Source organism: Ailuropoda melanoleuca, chromosome 5, assembly GCF_002007445.2.
Source record: "Ailuropoda melanoleuca isolate Jingjing chromosome 5, ASM200744v2, whole genome shotgun sequence".
Taxonomy (NCBI): domain Eukaryota; kingdom Metazoa; phylum Chordata; class Mammalia; order Carnivora; family Ursidae; genus Ailuropoda; species Ailuropoda melanoleuca.
Window position 1 is genome coordinate 52,052,532 of NC_048222.1, and position 22,155 is coordinate 52,074,686.

General features: G+C 35.2%; 1 protein-coding gene across 1 annotated transcript in view; it reads right to left on the bottom strand.

The window, feature by feature from the left end:
- UNC13C (unc-13 homolog C) overlaps positions 1–22,155 on the bottom strand; it is a 586,721-nt gene that overhangs the window by 182,520 nt on the left and 382,046 nt on the right. Inside the window, exon 19 of the mRNA XM_034661708.1 lies at positions 17,900–18,033. Coding sequence (XP_034517599.1) covers positions 17,900–18,033 — 134 coding nt within the window. The remainder of the gene's footprint in view (positions 1–17,899; positions 18,034–22,155) is intronic.

The window sequence follows — 22,155 nt, forward strand, 5'->3', positions numbered from 1 at the left end:
CTTAATACACACACACACACACACACACACACACACACACACACACACACACAAATTGGCTGGGATGCCTGGGTGGCTCAGTTGCTTAAGNCCTTAATACACACACACACACACACACACACACACACACACAAATTGGCTGGGATGCCTGGGTGGCTCAGTTGCTTAAGCATCTACCTTTGACTCAGGTCATGATCCCAGGACCTGGGGATCAAGTCCCACATCAGGCTCCTTGCTCAGCGGGGAGCCTGATTCTTCCTCTGCCTGCAGCTCCCCCTGCTTGTGCTCTTTCTGTGTCTGACAAATAAAATCTTTAAAAGAAAATAACAATTGATGGAAGAGATAAGCTGTGCACTCCAATTAGTAGTTGTAATTACCATAAAGAAAGACTCTAAAAGTGACTTCTAAAATATTTTTTCCTTTAATATGGAAGCTTTGATGAGATAACTTCAACACAAGGAACCTAAAAATTAGCTGTTTATCTCAGGATTTTCTCAATTGCATAATCAATCAATGTCAAGTGTGATTTTCATTCTTGAGAAACTGTGGGTTAAGGGGCCTCATCACTAGCATTAATCCTCAACATGGCAAAACCTAAACCAAACCAAGTCACCATTTAAAATAAAAACAAACGGTAGAAAAACACACACAATATATATATATAACAAAGCAATAATATTAATATAAAAGGAACTGTTAAAAATCTATAGGAAAAAGATCAATATTAGAAAAAATGACTAATGGAATGGCCTATTTTTTTATTTTTTTAAAACATTTATTTTTGTCAGAGAGAAAGCAAGCCCATGAGCAGGGGGAGCAGCAAGCAGAGAGAGAAGGAGGCTTCCCACTGAGCAGGAAGCCTGATGCAGGACTCCATCCTAGAACCCTGGGACCATGACCTGAGCCAAAGGCAGACACTTCACTGGCTGAACCACCCAGGTGTCCCTGAATGGTCGATTTAAAAATAAAAACACAAAAGCTTAAAAACATAGGAAAAGAGATGTCTAACCTTTCTAATAATGAAATTTTCATTAAAATAGTGAAAATTTTTTACTGAAAAAATTTCAGATTAGAAAACATTAAAAAATGGTAAAAAAAAATTTAGACTTGTTTAAACCTGTTTTTCAAAAGTCATCTAATGACTCTCTATGGCCTTCCAGTGCTTTTGCAAGTCCAATACCTGTGTTACTCCCACTCCCTTCTGTCCTGTATCCCAGGAGTCCCCTCTCTGGACTGCATTATCCTGATGTTATATGAAAGCACAGAACAACATGCAACTATCAAAAAGAACAAGAAAGATTTGCTTGTATTGACACGAAAAGAGGCCTATCAGGCAGTGTTACATGAACAAAGCAAATTACAAATCAGTATACATAATACGATTCCATATTTTGTAAAAAAAATATATATGTATATATATGATATGATATATATATGATATGATATATATATGATATGATATATATCGGTGTATGTATATTTAATATGTGTATAATAAACATTATTAAACGAATAGCTATGCTTATATGTGCAGAAAACATGAGCCAGAAAAAAATACACCTGACTACTGAAAATTTGTAAGGCTCGGAAGNATATGATATATATATGATATGATATATATCGGTGTATGTATATTTAATATGTGTATAATAAACATTATTAAACGAATAGCTATGCTTATATGTGCAGAAAACATGAGCCAGAAAAAAATACACCTGACTACTGAAAATTTGTAAGGCTTGGGTGAGGAGGGTTCTCATGTTTTTTATTTTCTTCGCAAAAACGATGCATAAACATGAGAACTGTTATTTTCTGCTTTATACAGCCCTGTGAAGCTGAATAAGATTACTTTTGTAACCACAAAAATTTAAAAAAATCATTTCTCTTGAAATAAAATGGGAACTTTACCAAATATGCAATTTTTTAAAATTTTATTTCTCACAAAATCTGTATTTGGTTATTAATATTCTCATTTTACGAGTGAGCAATTGGTGGTCAGAATTTGAGCACTGATCTATCTTCCTAGAGTTCACGATAATCTCCAATATGTAATTTTTAAAAATTTTATTTCTCACAAAATCTGTATTTGGTTATTAATATTCTCATTTTACGAGTGAGCAATTGGTGGTCAGAATTTGAGCACTGATCTATCTTCCTAGAGTTCACGATAATCTCCAATAAAGCAGAAGCTATTCAATGATGTGTTTTTTTCATACTTGGAAGAGACATAAAAGTAATTTTGATTACATTCATTTTAGAAGCAAGAACATTAGAGATTAAGAAATGTGTTCTAAACCATGAAACAAATCAATGGCAGAATCAGAAATAGGACTTATGCTTTTTTCATTCTTTAGGACAGTAACAAAAGTTCCTTGGCACTGAAAATGTCTTCATAGCTAATTTCGTCTTTTTTATATTAACCTATTAATTTTGCCTTGAATTGTTTACAGTTCACATTATTAGCTTCGTATTTTATACAATAGTCCCTTCTTTACATTTAAATCTCAAGATCCACTTCTTGCTAAACTCTACTACTATGCAAAAGACAATCTTTGGAGTCTGAGATAGTTTCTGAGATCGGTTTTAGAAGTTTTGCTGATAGCGTATTATGATATGCTGGTTTCAAATTTGGTTACCTATGGAGATAATGGACATCCTACGCCAGAAAAAAAGAACTCAAAGCATATTTATTTATTTACTAGTTGCACAAGTTCTTCTGAAGTCTATATTTTTATTTTACTTTGCTACTTCTCTATGGTATTTTGGGGGATTTCAAAATATGTCTCCGACTCTTTCTCATATATAACATAGCTAAATAAAAAATAGCACTATTTAGCCCTGAATCTAGATAGCAAGTGGAGTCATCAACCTCTGTTACAACCCACAGCATGTTCTCCTTTCCACAATTCTGTGGATTCTCCCTTTGACAAGCCAGTCAAATCTGCTGTCCCTCCCCTCTTCCTACTGCCACATCCCTTATTCAAGTCTTAACCCTCATTTGCGCCAAGAATTGCACTCGTTTATCTATTTGCCTTCATTTCTCTCTCTTCCAGTACACCTCTATATTATCAGGTAAGTTACCTTTTAAAAACACAGGCCATACTATTGCAACAAACATTTATTTTTAATTTTTTAAAATTTTTATTTTTTTTAATTTTTAAATTTTTTTAGGCCATAGTTTTTCAAACTACTGCTTTAAAACCATCAGCTGCTTATTACACATTCATTAGCATAGAAAAGTATCAATTTATTAATGTTACTTTCCTGGCCAGTGATGATCTCATCCTGACTTTAACTCCTATCTCTACTCTCCAACATTTTTCATGCTCTACCCACCGAGCTTACTTATAATTACTCAACATTCTGATGTCCCATATCTTCTCATCACTTTACCCATCTATTCTCTTTCCTCCTGAATTTCCACTTGATTGTAACTGCCCCTTCCTTCAAAGCACAGCTCAAGTATCGCCTCTCTCTAAAGTACTCTGTTGTACTCAAGGCAGAATTAGCAGTGATTAAGAATCTGCGAAGGGCAAGGGCAAAGAAAAGGATACCATGACTATAAACTGCATCATAGCTCACTTACTATTAGGAGTTAGTGATTGTATTGGTGCTTTTTTACTATGTAAATTCCATAATTTTACTGTTGACATAAGATTTAACTTAGTATAATTTCACTGACATTTGCTTTATAGTTCAAAACTGATAAAAATTATATCTTTTTCTTCAACTAATTTCATTTAGCATTAGAAAACAACTCCTCTCCACTTAGAATCTCTTCACTACCCAAGAATGTTTATAAAAACTTCTAAATGTATACATGTATTTCCTCTCCACGTGATTTAAACAATTCCAGAAGTCAAGATAGAACCTGGTGATAATATCTGCAAAGCTAGAAGTTCCCACAGCAATTTTACTCCTACCTACCTAGAGAAAAAAAGGGGAGAAAAAATTCACAACGATGAGCAAAATACAAAGATGAAAAAACCAAATCTGTCATTGGAGTGAGAAGAGAGGCATTTAGTATGTGTCCTAATAGATTTTATCAAGTTCCAAGTAACTGCTGGTTAGATTTTGTTTCCAGTTTTTAAGGGGACACAAAATAATCACATTCCCCCCAAAGGGGTATTTTTTTTTTTGCACTCTGTCCAAATTCCCCTTACAGATTTGCAAATACATAATCTCACATGGGCAACATTTATATCCTTTATCTGTGCTGTATCCCCAGTACTAAATTATGATGCAGAAGGCAGAGTTGTTTTCTTCCAACACACTTCACAGTTGAATATTCCTCCCTTTTCTTGGGACTTGCTAATAAGTCTATGCAATCTGCATATTTGCTAGAGGCTTCTCTTCCACAGTTTAACACCACTCTTGCTATTTCGTCTGCACAACCCACAGCAATACAATGTAGTGGTTAAACCTCAATGCAATCCAAAAATAGGTATTTGATTTCTCCTCGGCTGCTTAACTAATTCACCCAGTGGAGTAGTGAGTGACCTCTTAAAACTCAGTGTCCTCCTCTGTCAAATGGGAATGATAATAAACGAGCAGTTGGGGTTTTTCTAGGGCTGTTGTGAAGATTAAGTGATATTTTACACATAAATACTTTGTACAGCCACTGGCACATCATGAGCGCTCAATAATTGTAACTATAAATGAGACGTACATGAAAATATTATTTAAGTTCCATTGATTTCTAACGTGAACAAAATAATCCTAGAAACCAAATGGAAGTTTACGTTTGAATTTGCTAGTTTTTAGTTCTCCAGAACAAAATATGCTGCTAGTATGATTAATAGCAATAAACTTGATTGCAGAAGGGAATTCTTAGTACTCACAGGAGTAAACTGGTTTCACAAACTTCAGAAATCACAAGTACATTCTAATAATGTATATGCTAACCACAAATTCCAAACTATGAGGCAAGCAGCTTGGAAGAGGTTTTGACTTCCACAGCCATTCCCTAACCTCACAAGTATTATATGTACTTACAAGTTAAAACAAATGCATATATGACACATAAGATTTTCATATTTCATTACTCATATTTTAAAAACATAATTGGCTCTCCTCATACTGATCTGAATTTGTGAGGTTTTATTTTACACAAATTCCCTAACGTACGTCTCCACCTCTTCATTTTCAATGCAGTTATAGCTTAACTTAGTCTATCATTTGTAAAAAGAGGTTTAATGAAATAACCAATCTATTTCAACATTATTAGAATGTCTCCTGTTTTTAATTTGTAGCAATCAATACAAATCATAAATGTTTTAAATCTTGAATCCCATGAGACACAATTAAATAACCCAATTTATTATCTGCAAACCTCTTCGTGAAATAAGAGAAACAATCTACCACTGCCAAAGTTGATGATACTGAGTCATTAGTCACAACAGATAAGATTAGAATCCATTAAATGTGAAGTATTATTCTGATATACAAAGTTTGAAGAAAGTACTCTTTGTTACAAATGAGTAAGCAATGGTTTTGTTACTGCACATTATATATGCAACTAAAACTTTATTATCACCATCAGAATTCAAGAGACATTTAGTTAGCTGTGCTCTTTTCACATTAAAAAAAAATCAGTTTTTGTTAATATGTTCTCCATTTAAGAATACTTGACATACATTAGTGCAATTAACTGCCATCATCATGAAGAGAAGGAAGAGCCAAGAAAAATGAACTTAATTGAACAAGACACTACTAGTAAATTATAAACTAGCCTTACAAGGTAAAGCTGTATTAAGGCAGACTGAAACATACCATAACATTGCAGTTAAGCATCAAGGTTAGCTTAAATATTCAGAGTGCGAACTTCTCTAACTGAACATTTCCTTTGCTGATAATTTTCCTTTTTACTTAAATTCTCCTGCACCTAAACCAAGTAGATCACCAATGCCATTTAAACCCAATTACCCTTTTATCTTGTTTTCTCTTTATTTACATTTACAACCTACGGCATTATTTTAATGAACTCAGATCTTTAAAAACACATTTAAGTATGAAAAATAAAATTAGAGCTGGATCTAGGTTAACTATTAAACTTCACATTTTGTAAGGCAGTGAAAATGTCACCTGGCAGCAGAGAGGAGGAGAAGATGGCCAGAAATGGATCGCAACCTTGGGCTATGTGTGTGGGGAAAATGATACTGAGTTCAGATAATTGTTTCTCAAGCTCCCCAAGTACCTCCAGGTTAGAGACCTGGAGGGAAGCAAGTCCTCATATTCACGATGTGGGGCAGGAAGCTTGAGGCAGTAGAAAAGAGATGGGAATTCACACCTGTGGAGGGTCTAGGCAATGCCAGGCTCTGGGCCAACTACTTCATACGCATTATCCTCGAATCCTGATAATGGTCCTAGGTCTTAAGTTTTACCTCCCAAATTTTTAAATGTGAAAATCAGTCTGAAAGATGTTGCAAAACTTTTCTAAGTTCTCATGGATTAGTCTGTCTCACACGAAGATATTAGATAGATCACTAAACCACTCAAGCCACCTTTTTCTCTGAATACTTAAAACACACTNAAATGTGAAAATCAGTCTGAAAGATGTTGCAAAACTTTTCTAAGTTCTCATGGATCAATCTGTCTCACACGAAGATATTAGATAGATCACTAAACCACTCAAGCCACCTTTTTCTCTGAATACTTAAAACACACTCCTTTTTCTTTATTTTGACTTATAACTTATGTGGTGATCTCATTCAAAAATATTAAGATGGTTTACAAAATTACTATAATAAAGTGAGATTTGCCTTGAAAGTAGAGAAATTAAAGGAAAAATTTGGCTATAAAAATAAAATGAGATTAGACATAGAAATGTATGCTGTTAGATTCTATAGAGTTACTAAATGCGGACCTCTGTTCTCACAGTCCTGGTACCTACTCCACAGTGAAAAATCCATCATTTTTATCTATCTCAATTGTTCAGGAAGAATAGTTCTTTTAAGTAGTGAATTGAGGGGGGAAAAATCATGGTTTCTCCTGAGGGTGCCAGGAAGTACACACTATTTATTAACATTTTTCTTCCGGGGGCGCCTGGGTGGCACAGCGGTTAAGCGTCTGCCTTCGGCTCAGGGCGTGATCCCGGCGTTATGGGATCGAGTCCCACATCAGGCTCCTCTGCTGTGAGCCTGCTTCTTCCTCTCCCACTCCCCCTGCTTGTGTTCCCTCTCTCGCTGGCTATCTCTATCTCTGTCAAATAAATAAATAAAATCTTTAAAAAAAAAAAAAAAAACAAAACATTTTTCTTCCGATAAATAACAATTTGTATATATTTTTGGTTGGTTTATATACAACTGCAATTGGTACCATATGGCATATCTTGCACTTTAAAATTCTTGTGAGTCATTATTGTTACAGGTTTATCGTGACCAGATCCAGAGTAATCATGAAAACATCAGAAATGTTTGGGTGGGACTGAAGGATTAACGCCCATCATTTTACTCATGGGATTTTTACCTTACAATTAATCCTGATCTTAATTCAAAGAGTTGCTGAGATTCTGGTTCTGCCACTTGCTAGGTGTGTGATCTAGAAAGTTACTTAGCCTCTGTGGGCTTCGGTTTCATCATCTGCAATTTGGGGATGATAATAGTACTGATGTCATTAGAATTAAGTTTAGGATTAATTCAATCATTAAACTGTAGAAGTGTTAGTACAGCGCCTGGCTCCAGTTAATTCTCTATAGTCCCCTAGACGATAAAGATAATATTTAGAACATTTAGATATCTAGTTGTGTCTAAATTTTCTGGCAAGCAGAAAATTCAAGATGAAAATCCAAGATGAACCTTTTCTTTCCTCTATGATGTGCATGGAGAGAGGTAGAAAATTTAAATCTTCACAAGTGATTGAATTAGTACAACACTTAGTAAGCATTTTTATCACAGGGCTTTTAGAAAACTATCCTTAATCTTTCCAGATAATGTACTGTTTTGGGAATTTGCAGAGAAACACCTCATCTGTTTTTAAAAATTCAAACTGGCTGTAATTAACAAGAGTAAAAACTTTCAAAATAACATCTTTTCTTTTGTACCTTTAGTCAGATATTTTTAGCTCAGATTTTTCAATTTTCTGATATTCATTCTCCCCACTGTAAAACTAAGCTCTGCAGAACTGATTGCTTGTAGGAAATAAATTGTTTGCTCATATTCTGACAATTCAAATTGAAGCATTCCTTTACACTCCAACAGCAACCTAACTGTGCCGCCAGTGGAAGATGCGTGTCCTTCCATGGAATATCATACCCGGTTTGTTATGTTACTTTGGTTATAAGAATCATAGACTCACGTTAACTATAAATAATTAACAGGTAATTTCTATAAGCATAATTTGCATAATGAAGAAATGAGACTAACCTGCATTGCTATATTATATGGAAATCCAAGGAAAGCTGAACTCCGTGTAACAGGTGGAGCAATGACCAGTAGAGTTAGACCTCCCAGAACCACGGACAAGCAGCTCTTTCAGAGTTGAAGGCAACCAGGGGAGTGCAGTATGCGACCACAATGGGATCCTCACTCAAGAAATCCATCAATACCGTGACTCTGCCGCTCTCACCATTTCTGCTTTTCCTTCCAAGTATCCTTTTTCATCTTTCACTGACAACTACCTTATTCCCTTTCCATGCTGTTTATCTCCTGGCTTCTGTTTATTCTTCATTTTGATTTATTCTTAATTTTTTAAAAGATTTTACTTATTTGTCAGAGAGAGTGAGTAAGAAAGAGAGAGTGAGTGAGCATAAGCAGGGGGAGCAGCAGGCAGAGGGAGAAGCAGGCTCCTCTCTGAGCAAGGAGCCCGATGCAGGACTCGATCCCAGGACCCTGAGATCATGACCTGAGCCAAAGGCAGAAGGCTTAACTGACTAAGCCACCCAGGAGTCCCTGATTTAATCTTAATTTTAGATCACTTACTACACATATCTCCAAATCTGTAACCTTTCAATGTCTATACTTCTTGTCAACTGTCTCATTCTCTAGATTTCTTAGCCTAGTTCCAGAGAGCAGACCAAGTTTTTCTCATTAGGTTATCTCAACAAGGGACCATGAGAGAAAGAATTTAATTCCAGAATGACTTGTGATGTGGCAGGCACAGTGATTAACCAATTAAAGACCAATGTTTAATTTTGTACTTATTTCTTTTCCAATTAAATCTTCGGGGCTCCAACTTTGCCTAGTGCCTGACATATATCGAGTATTCAATATGTATTTGTTAAATTTAAATGAGAATGTTAATGAAAAATGATAAAAGTAAATAGAGCAGGAAATAAAAAATGGAATAAAAGTCTTTAAGCTAAAAGAAAAAATTAAGGATTTGCCCTATCTTTCCTGTCCTTATTCTATTTCACGGTAATCAAGTAAGTAGCCCTAGTAGATGAAGGGAAGTTCTTCTTTACAGAAAAATTCTAACTAATAAATGTTGAAGGAATAACATTACAAAACCACAATTTTGCAGTCCCTATTGGATTAACTGATTTTGAAATGATTATAAATAAACAAAAGCATTAGGACAGAAGTCAGTAGAGAACTCTGGAGTGGAGGGATCAGGCTGCCAGCACAGACTAATCTTAGTATCACCACAGGGGAAACCAGACTTAATGTGAGCCTTTATGTGATGGACTATGAAGCAGAGTCACCTGTTCAGTGTCTTAAAAAAGATAAATAAGAGGAACCTGTAAGAGCTTCTAGAGCTAATGTTCAAATAAAGGGAGTATCATACATGGAGGAATGAGTTAAATGTAACAAAGAGGGGAGGAAAAAAAGATCCAAAAAGTGCAACATTCTAAAGGACAAAGCACATGACCTGTGTAAGAAGTCAGTGGCATGGATCAAAGAAAAGTGAAGGGAGCTGAGCTAGAATAAAAGAGTTAGGCTACATAATTACCAAATATAGTATGTGAGCCTTATTTGGATCCTGATTAAAGCCAATGTGAAAAGGCATTTTTAAGGAAAAACAGTAGTATTTAACTGTGGAATCGAGAATACAATACCATGGCATTACTGGTAATGTTATTAGTTGTGACAATGACACTGCGATATGCAAGAAAATAGCCATCAATTTTAGAGATGAATACTGAAGTATGTAGTGATGAAATGATACAACGTTTGAGGTTTGTTCAAGATAACTTAGCAAAGTAAAAACAAAAACAAAAACCTTAAGGTATATATGAAGAAAATATGACAAAATCTTGGTAATTGTTGAATGCGAGTGATGGATATAAGGCTACATTATACAGTCTACTTTTTTAGAATGATGAACAGTTTTGTAAGACATTTTAAATTTAGTGTTTAAAAAAATTTTTGAGGGATGCCTGGGTGGCTCAGTCAGTTAGGCATCTGCCTTTGGCCCAGGCCATGATCCCAGTGTCCTGGGATTGAGTCCGGCATGGGTGGGGGAGGGGGCGAGACCTTGCTCAGCGGGGAGCCTGCTTCTCCCTCTGCCTGCTGATCCCCCTGCTTGTGCTCTCTCTTTCTCTGCCAAATAAATAAATAAATAAATAAAATCTTTAAAAAAAGGCACCTCACTAAAAAAAATTTAAAAAATAAAAAAATTTTTAATATACTTGACACACAATGTTACAATAGTTTCAGGTGTACAACACGGTGGTTCACCATCTCTATATGTTACACTATGCTCACCACAAGTGTAGCTACCATCCATCACCATACGATGCCATTAAAATATCATTGACTATATTCTCTGTACTATACCTTTTATTCCCAAGACTTGCTCATTCTGAAACTAGAAGCTTGTACTTCTCACTCCCTTCAGTCATTTCGCCTATTTCCCTCATCCCCCTCCTCTTCCAGCAAACATCAGCTTGTTCTCTGTGTTTATAAGTCTGATTCTGCTTTTTGTTTATTCTTTTCTTTTTTTTTATTCTACTTATGAGTGAAATTGCATGGTATTTGTTTTCCTTAGTCTGCCTTATTTCACTTAGCATAATACCCACAAGGTTCCTCCATGTTGTTGCAAATGGAAGCCACAGTGTAAACAAACAAATCCACAGCTTGAATACTTAGAACTGCCTTAGTTCTGAAACAGAAAGAACAAGACACAAGTCCCTGCTTAAAGTAGCTTGAACCCAATCTCCTCGCTGTAGCAAATAAAATATTCTATTTTTTGAAATGATTTGGAAATAATGCTCTGGTTCATCCCACAGCCTTGGGAAAATAAAAGCAGCATACTTTATCTTTGCAAATCAAATAAATCTTTGAAAACTTCCGTTTTCTACTCAACATATTGGGTCCTGATCTCTACTCTTCATACGTAGAGAAAAACTCAAACTTCACTATATGTACACTTTTGAAGGAAGCCAAAAGAAATTACAGATAATAACAACATACAAATACACAGGAGCACAGAATAGATAAAACACATTTTGCTTATATTTTGGTGAGCATTACAAAAACCAAGTGATGCAAATTGAGAGTAAAATTTTATGAATATTTAAAAAGAAATATTTCTTACTTTCAAGTATATATAGTAAACCTCCACCGTACATTGTACAGGTATGGGATGCCAATCTACAGGACTTTCACATCTACGTACACAATTGCCTAATTCTTATAATTCACGGAAGTCACAGATAGCCAAATCTCTCCATACCGAAATATAATTCACTATGTGCTTCCTTTTTTTTTCCCCTATGTACTTCTTTAAATTGATACTTTCTCCTGAATTTATTATCTCAATTAGTGATGCTCCCATAAATACAGCATCTTCAGGGTCTCTATATTCTTTCTGAACACTCCACTCAAGGCAGTTAGTCAAAAAGATTTATTTCGTTAATATTTCTCAAATCTGATCCTACCTTTCCATCATCTCATACAAAGCCCTCATATCTCCTCACAGGATCACTGCTCTAGCGACTTACCAGTTATCTTCCCTCACAAAAGAAAGAATATAATAAAGAAACAAATTTACTTTAAAACCAAAAAACAATATCGGAATTTAATAAGACCACATTTTTTTCAGAGACTAATAAAATTCATAACTGTCTAGCCAGTGAAAAAGAGAGAAGATACAAAATAGAAATATTAAGAGAGGGGGAAATGACTTTTGATTTTGTAGACATTAGAAAGATAATAAGTAAATGTCATGAGCAAGCATGTGATTGCAAATTCGACCACTTAGATTAAATGTAAAAATTCCCTGAAAGACACAAACTCCAATGCTTGATCAAGAACAACCATGTTTGGGAGGGACCCAGATGGCAGAGGAGGAGGCTCCTGAACTTCAATTCACCCATGGATGGACTGAATGTACAACTACACATGGAGCAATTCCCTCTGAGAGAAACCTGGGAAGTATCCTACGCATCAGGTGAATGAGAATAAAGCCACATCAAAATGGGTAGGAAAGGCTGAGACACAGTCTTGCCATAAAGTCCACCCATGACACAGCACCATACAGTCAAGAGGAAACCCCCAATCCCATCGTCTCCCTGAGGAGCAAAGAGTTTGGACTGTATACCTAGTTCTCCAACTTTTAAGACATCCTTCCACCTTGAGGGATGGGCCCTCAAAACTCTTAGTTCTGAAAGCCAATGGGGGCTTGTATCCTCAAGACTCACAGGATTATAGCAAATAAAGAAGCAGTTGTTAATAGGCTTGTGAGCACTCCCTATGGGTATCTCAAGGCTCAGTCCAGAAAGAATGGGCAAAAATGCCTGTCTCCCTGTCTTCTCCTAGAAAGGGTTTGACTGCATACTTTACAAGCCTGAGGGTCTGGCTTCTAATTTAGCATGCATCTAGGAGCTGGCTGAGATCCTTCCAAGAGTTTGGTGGAACTGGTAGACACTTCTCACATGTTATCCCTCTGGACTGCTCCAACAACAAAACCAAATTACAAGCATCCTTCTGAAAGGAGTTTGTCTGCACATTTGGTGCCCCACTTTATGGCTTCTGAGGGATGGGTCCCCAAATTACTTATATCTGACAGCCAATGGGGCTTGCATTCACAAGTCCCACAGGACTATAGCAAACAAAGCAGTAGCTTTTCAACAGGTGCAAGAGCACCCCCTCCCCCACTCCCCACTGCATGGCTATACATCTGAGCTCAGTGCAGGGGGAATAGGCAAAAATGTCCATTTTCCAGTTTCTCCCTGGAAGGTGCTTAACTACATATTTTCCTAGTGGTTACTTAAGGGTCTGGCTTCTAATTAGCATGCAGCTAAGTGCTGACTGCTATCCCCACCCCCCTTTTGGGACACTGACAAGTCTTGACAAACTCTCAACTATGGGAGACACAAAAAACAAAGATGGTGGCTTGGATAATGATAAATGTTTGAGAGACAACCTGGAACTCAGGCTGGGGTGACTGATGAGACCCAGTCTGTCAAGACTGGGAGAGGTGGCTGTTTTATCTAATGTGCAAAAACCAAAATAGTCAAGGAAAATGAAGAAACGGGGATATGTAACAAACAAAAAAAAACAAGTAAATCACCAGAAACTGATTTTCATGAAATGGAGGTAAATGATTTATCCAATAAAGAGCTCAAAATAGGGGCGCCTGGGTGGCTCAGTTCGTTAAATGCCTGCCTTTGGCTCCAGTCATGGTCTCAGTGTCCTGGGACTGAGCCCCACATGGGGCTTCCTGTTCAGGGGGGAGCCTGCTTCTCTCTCTCCCTACTTGTGCTATCTCTCTGTCAAATAAATAAATAAAATCTTAAAAAAAAAAAGAGAGAGAGAGCTCAAAATAATGGTTGTAAAGATGCTCACTGAGTTCAGGAGATCAATGCATGAACAAAGTGAGAACTTTGACAAAAAGAAAAAATAAAAGACAGAGAATCTTAAAAGCAGGAAGAGAAAAACAACTTGTTATTCACAGGGGATCCCCATAAGACTATGAGTGGGTTTTCAGAGGAAACTCTGCAGCCCAGGAGGGAGTGAGATGATATATTCAAACTGTTGCAAGGAAAAAAGATAACTGTCAACCAAGTTACTCTAGTTGGCAAAACTGTCTTTCAGAATTGAAAAAGATAAAGAGTTTTCCAGATAAACAAAAGCTGAAGAAGTTCATCATCACCAAACTGATAGATATATGGATCCATAAATCAATGGAACAGAGAGTACAGAATTAGACCCTCACAAGTATAGTCAATTGATTTTTGACAAAGTTGTCAATTAATTCAATGGAGAAAGGATAATTTTTCCAACAAGCGGAATTGGAAAGATAAGAGTGGAAAAGAAAATCCCAAAGAGTCTTAAACTCTATATCATACCATGTACAAAAAATAACTTGAAATGAATCCTAGATCTCAATGTACGACATCTAGAAGAAAACTGTGGTATTAAAAGTTGGCTTGTGGGTGTTGCAAAGATTTCTTAAATAGGACACAAAAAGCTCAAATTATAAATCAATAAATTAGGCTACTTCATCAAAATTTTTAAAAAGTTCTTCAAAAGATACTAGTAAGAAAATGGAATGATAGTCACAAACTAGGAGAAAATACTGCAACATTTATATCTGACAACACACCCTTACTTAGTGTAAATAAAGAACTATTATAACTCAATAATAAAATGATAAACATCCCAATTTGGAAATGGCAAGAAGCTTTTGAACAGATACTTCATCAAAGATATATAGATTGTAATTAAGCACATGAAATGATGGTCAACATCAGTATTTAGGAAAATGCATATTAAAACCACAAAGAGATGCCACTATACACCTGTTTGAATGGCTTTAAAAAAATCCTAACCATACTAAGTTTTGGCAATGTACAACCACTTTGGAAAGAAGTTCGGCAATTTTAAGAATACAAATCATGTACCTACCACGTGACCCAAAGGAAAGGAAAGAATATGTCTATGCAGAAACTTGTAAACAAATATTTATAGCAACCTAAACTAGGGAAAAAAAATTTTTGTCCCTAACCCTAAAAGACGAATGGATGAACATTTTGGGAGTATATCTTATAGTGGAATATTGCTCAGAAATAAAAAGAGACAAAGTATTGCTACACACAACAACCTGTTTGAATCTCAAAATAGTTGTAATGAGTGAAAGGAGTCAGACCAAAAAAATGTACATATGACTCTTTTACATAAAAGGATAAAATTTCCAAACTATAGTATCAGAAGGCAGACTAGTGGTTGCCTGAGTGGGTTACAAAAGGCATATGGAAACTTATTAGGGTGATATAGTCATTATATTGATTGTGGTGAGGGTTTTGTGGCTAGATGCATATGCCAAAACTAATCCAATTGTATAATTCAAATGTGCAGTTTTATTGCATTCAATTATACTTCAGTAACTGTTAAAAAAAGGGGAGGGGTAGAGAGAGAACCACACCTAAAGATCTGAAAATACTTTAATGGTTTTCAATTTCAATAAAATAGTGAAATTTCTGTAAGCATCTAGAAAACTACTTCATAAAATTTTAAAAATGTGAATAAATATTGCTCAAATACTCTAGTGCACCAATTAACAATGAAGTAGGAACAGAAAGAATAGATGTCAACTACATACACAAGGTTTACTTTAATTTCCTCATTCACTCAACCAACATATATACCTGGATATATACTAATATAAAAAAAACCCTCTTCTCAAGTTTTCATTCTATAATTATTATAAATTATCATAAAATTCGATGAAGTCTTTAAAACACCCTCAAAATCTGAGCAAATACAAATATAAAACATAGATTACAAATATCAGGAAGGCATTCAAGTTTTTTTAGGGCTAGGTTCTCATAGAAAAAAAAAGTGACTCTAAACTCTGACATTAAAAACAAAAATAAAAAGCAAAACAAAGATCCCTTTCCTTGTCTCATTGCTCCTTTTTATACTTAGTAGACTTAATTTAGGTCATAATTTAAATTTTATTTTTGCTATAACTAAGTGTATTTCCTCCATTTCTTTTAATATAGTTCCAAAAAGTCAAATAAAATCTTTGTATATGTTTCATAGTATATGATTAAAAATAATTCTGGGAAACGTTAATTGATTCCATGATTTTACATCTTTTACTAGTCATACCTGGAAAATAATTCTGGGAAACGTTAATTGATTCCATGATTTTACATCTTACTAGTCATACCTGGATTTCCAGTATTTGGTAAATGTAAAGAATTTCTTTGATTAGAAGTAAAATCTTTTCATATAACTTTTAATTAGCATTTCTGAGAAGATGTCTGTTTTCATTCAATAGTCATTTACCAAATGGCCTATACCAGCTCAAGGGCACAAATCAAATATTGATTTCCCTATCTTCAGGAAATCTACTCTGTCTCAAAGAAGGTCCGAAAAATGAAGGAGAAAACATACTGTTCCATCAAGCTGCCCAGGATAAGTGGAGGATTAGTCATGTATTAAAAGAGAAAGGCACCTGGGTGGCTCAGTTAGTTAAGCGTCTGAGTCTTGATTTCAGCTCACGTTGTGATCTCAGGGTCATGGGATTGAGCCCCACGTGGGGCTTTGCATGCTCAGCACAGAGCCTGCTTGAGATTCTCTCTCCCTCTCCTACTGCCCTTCCCCCTGCTCACGCTCTCTCTCTCTCCCCCTACATACATACATACATACATACATACATACATACATACTTTTAAAATAATTTTTTTAAAAAAGAGAGAAGATATAGTCCTAAGCTATGAGAAGAAAATAAAACAGCAGTCTCTATAGATGGTCATCAGGAGATACTCTGGTCATCAGGCAGAAAAAGTGAGTATAACAGCGTAAGGGAGAAGAAAGTATAAAGGCAAACCTTAATGATGCTATCATGCTTGCATATCAAAGAGGACCAATTTCTCCACAATTAGGAACTGGGGGCAGGTGAAAATCAGCAGTTAAGAAACAAGGAAAGGATGAAAATTGGGATACTTAAATTTATTCCTTCTGTAATTGAAATTTCAATTGGATTCAACATAAGGTTTTTGACCCTGTCTTGGCCATTATAGAGAAATAATAAAACCAGTTCTCCAAAGTCGGAATCTCCTACATGCTCTACTTCTGCTATCCCTGCTGCCCAGAGCATTTCAGGTATTACCAATATGTCAGGATACCCTCTCCGTTAATCACATTACAAGTGCCTGGTTTGCAGATTCAGCTGCTATTTTGCTTTTGCTGTATAGCCGTCAACATGAGGGCATAAAATAAATCCTAAACATGCAACACTAAAGTTGGACTGGATCTTGGATATTATCTAGTAATATATAAGGAAACTGAGGCCCAGGGTAAATAGATAATTTGCCCAAGGTCTCATAGCAAGTGGCATTTTGATAAATTAATAATTTTAGACTCTTCTAGAATCTATTATTCTAGAATAGCTATGAATCTTAATTCATCTGCTTGTCTATCTGCTTATAATTTGCAAATTCTATGCATAGGGGCATGGGCTTAACACTGTTACTTGAGAAAATGGACTTACACTATTAAATATTGCAGTAAATCCATGGTATAGAACTATTTTGAAAGCAGGCTTTCTTTTGATGAATCTCTATTATTACAAAGTCACAATGAAATATGTTCAATACTAACTTTTCAACATTCTTTTTAGTTTTGGGGGAAGTATAATGGGATAGTTTTGTGGGGGTTTCTGTTGTTATTGTTCTTTTTGAGACAGGAGATAATTATGAAAGGAACCAAAGAAGAAACTTTTCTACGTCAAATAAAAATTAATTTTGGGAAATATTTGTCTCTATATCCAAAGAATCTTACTCTATGGGGTTTGAACTAAAAAGTCATAATATCACCAAATTGATATTTACTGCTAAAAGTATAAAAACCCTGCCTTATATAGCTTAATTTTAGAAAACCTAATTTTGGAAAACAAACTGTTCCAATGAGAGTATAAACCATGAGAGTACAAACCATGCTTCAAATATTTTATGTTTTCATAACTTGAGTGGAATAAAATCCATTCATTTCCAAGACAATGTACTTACTGATTCAGGACAGGCGTGTAGGCAGTTTTATCCTCATCAATAATAGTAACCATCAGTGTAATAATCTGGGGCCAAAAATCCAAATTCTTAGTTGTCGGTCCCTGATCTTCACGAGGAATGTCCTGTTTCTTACTCTGCTCACAAGGTCACGCAACATGCAAAAGAAAAGATTAAATGATATGACTTTAGTTTGTCACTGTCAAATGGAAGGATTAGAGAAAAGTGGTTATGGAAAAATTCTTAGGTCATGTGAGCCAAAGCTATTAAATTCAGGTTTTCATTCTTCATTGAATGATATCCCACAGGATAAAGTCACAATGGCCAGGCCACACTTGCATTTTTCCATCCTTTGGTTTTGAATTGGAGGTTGCTCTTTCTTAATTGCAGTTCATGATCTTAGGAATTATTATCATAGAAATTATCCTTTTAATATGGCTTCTTCCAAGGAGAGAGGTTGAATTCTGTGTATACAAAGATGTGTGTGCATGTGTATGTATATTTTATCCTGCCTAAATATTTTGTCCACAGTCACATTGGTGGTAAGTGGGCAGAACTCAAGGTTGTCTGGTTTCAAAGCTAGTACTGTTAAATTCTACAGTATATAAATGTTCTATGAATGGCTGGACCATTTTCATTCCACCCACAAATGCATCTAGTTAACTAAAAGTTATGTATCTTTCTTGTGTGTATGTTTAAATCATATTTGAATCTTTGATTTATCATGCTTCATGAATTCTCCAGCTCTCACCTCTAAGAGTGTTATCCAGGATGATCTAAGTTATAATGAGATGAACAGAGTACAATAACAATCTCATATGTTTCACATATCGACATCATACTCAATACATGCAATTCTTTTGTTTGGTGGGTAATCTTAGAGAACCTCTTTTATATTTACTTAAAATAATTAGGCAAAAAAGACAAAGGCAGAGACAACTTCAGCTCAAGTATACAAATAAGTAGGAAGCATATGGCTCCCCTAATTATTTTTGCCAAATGATTTACAAGCTTATAGGTCCAGGATATCTGAAAACTTCAATTTGTGGTTCAGGAAATTCATGGGTTCTCTGGTAGAAAAAGTGGATTAGACTTTATCGAGCCCAAACTATTGCCATTTCCAATGATGTCTCATCTAAAGATCAACCACCCTCTGCTGAATAGTTGTATGCATGTCTTCTAATGCTGCCCAAGACACGTAACCCGACCTGAGTGAGTCATAATCGCATTATTGTCCTCACTTAAGTTAAAATATAGTCCTATGTTGAATCCACTTCCTATTACAGAACTCCATACACTATAATGTAACTTTGGGGACATGTATTTTCCTAAGGTGCTTCCAAGTGCTGCTGATTTACCTTTATGCTCAAAATGCAACAGATATTAAATGTTGGAGAGCTAAATTAGTCCAAAAATCACTTGGCACAAATTACTTCAAATTGCCAGAGTGAACTATAAGTACTCTCCAATGGTTCTTAAGAGCCTCGTCTATGTAGTGCTGGAGAACCACTTGAAACTTCTTGGCAGGCTTCCTCTTTCAATTCCTGAGGTACATCAAGGCACATCAGAAGATCTTCAGGAAAAAAATCAGGCAGCAATACAGGCTTGCAAATAACCAACTTTGCCTACTTTCAAGTTACATTTTCTGTTTAAATTTATCTTTGTTTGGTGAACAAGATTTTATTATTGTTACAATAATGTGATTATTTACTCATTAGATTAAGTTCAATAGATTTCTTCCTCTATGATGTATTTAAAAATCAAGAGAACCTGGTAGATTATAAAGGTTGTAAATAAAATTAGTTCTGATGGCCACAGCATTTGTTTCTCAAATATATCTGAACTTGATTAATACTGTCATTAATCATCATGATGTGTATACAGCAAAACAATATATGTCTAGCTTATTTTAAGTAATGTGATTAAATGAAAGCAAATGACCCTAGATGACATGTCTAACATCACAGTCACTTACTGTCATTCTGTAAAGAGTAATACAGAAAGAAGGAGAGAATAAAGTAGTTAAATATGTATTGATTCCAAAATCCATTAGCTGTCACAAATTCTACTTTCATTACTCTTTTTTATGACATTAGAGGATTATAGATGGTACCATTTTTTCATCAAATTCTGTATGTTGCCCCAGAATAAGCCAAACTGGATGTTGAATCAAAAGTTTTTACATACCATATAACATTATAATAAATCAAGCTATCCCTAAATTAATAGTGCACTTTAACAGCCTGCATGTTTAAAAGAATGGGGTACAATCATGTATATTGAAATATTTACCAGATTTCTTAAAGATTAATTTTTTCCTAAGCAACACTTTATTAATATTCTAGAAGTCTACTGGGGCATTTGATCTTATGGTCAGAAAAATTAAGACAATGTTAGTAGAAATTTAGGAAGTTAGTAATAAGTACACTAATATTGACTGAAACCCTTACAAATTAATACTTATCATAAGAAAAATATATCTTATATATTTACACTGTATATAATATATAATGGTAAACCCATTAATGACAAGGAACAAATGGGAATACTGTCAGTTCATAAAACTATAACTTAGCAGATAGATTTTAATTATGATCATTAGAATTACAGTGATTAAGCACTATTTTCTTAATAGATTATTGAGGAAAGGGACTAGAAAAGCTGTGAGAGTGTAACAGGAGAGAATATGTGAATGTGGGAAAGTTGCCAGGGTGTAGGATCAGCTGAAGAAATTTCCAGTGGTCATGTTTGCAAAGGATATTTCAATACAGAAAAGCTTTCCCAGACAAGCTGACAAGATATACACTATACTTTTATAATATCAAATGAGAAAATATGAAGATATTCCATATAGAGAGAACTATTACATGCAAAAAAATCAAAATAACAGATGTCATCTTCATGTTAGTGTAGGACTTATGCAACACTTCTAAGTCTGCTATAAAATATGTGGCATTCCATGTATTTGTTTAATAAGTATATAATTTTTAAACACCTCCTCTTAGGAGTTGGCTAGGCAAGAGTTGGGGAAGATACTCAGTAAAATAAGGGGATACTGAAATGCAAAAGTACACGACAGATACATAATTGGAGAATTACCAGCAATGTGAGGCTACAAGTGTGTCTTTTGACAGAGTATGCTTCTCTATCATTGGTTCTAGTGAATATTAGCATTATTTACACACACACACACACACACACACACAAAATCCATGCCCAAAGTAAGAAAATACTTGCTTAAAACAAAGTTAAGTAAATTATTTCTAGATTCCTGGAGTACCATACTAATGTGCATTGTGATTCCCTAAAACGGTGGTTCTCAAACTGTAGTGTTTGGCAGCATTGTTAGGAAGGCTTGCTAAATTACGGACTGGCAGTCCTTACCCCAGAGTTGCTGATTCACCAGGTTAGAGTGAGGCCTCAAAAATTTGCATATATAATGAAGTTCCTAGTAATGGTGGTGTTACTAGCTCAGAGACTAGTTTGAAAACTACTACTCTGAGAGCTAAAAATGGAGCATTAGTTCCTCAACTTTTAACTTGACAAAGCCCTCCACTCCCTTCCTCCTCTCCATCTCTCATTTTGCACAACTTTCCACAGAATAATCTTCCTCTGAACTGACTTTGGGAAACAAAAGCCTGCAGAAATAGATGAGGTGGTCAAATCCTTTAGGACATGTGTGTCATGTCAAGGAATTAACATTTAAACCATATTTGATGAGGACCATTAGAAGATTTCAAACATAGGACTACTTAATTACATTTTTGTTTTAAATGATTTGCCAGTAGCAGGAAGTTTAATTGAAGTTAAACTAATGAAATAGTTAATGAGGAAAACTGATAGACTTATGAAAATATTTATGAAATGGTTAATAAGTGAAGTTGACAGAACTCATTGTCTAAGTGGTGAGAAAGAAGAGAGAGAGGGAGAAATCAAGTGGAACTATCCAGAAAGTAATTGGGTACATAAGTCTGGAGTTTAAAGCAACATTCTGGACTGCTGATATAGCTAGAAAAATTCCAATATATATGTGATAACTGAAATTATGGAGTAAGTAAGATTACTCAAAGAGAGGGAGAATATATGGCCAGAGGCAAGACCTTGGAGAAAAATATGAATAAGGAAAATAATACAATTTTATGAAAGAGTGACATAGATGGGGAAGTGAGTTGAAATGGGAAGGAATGGATCCAGAGTATATGTGGGAGAATTGGCCTCAAACACATGAAGAACATACCTTCTTCCGAGTCAGGCAATAG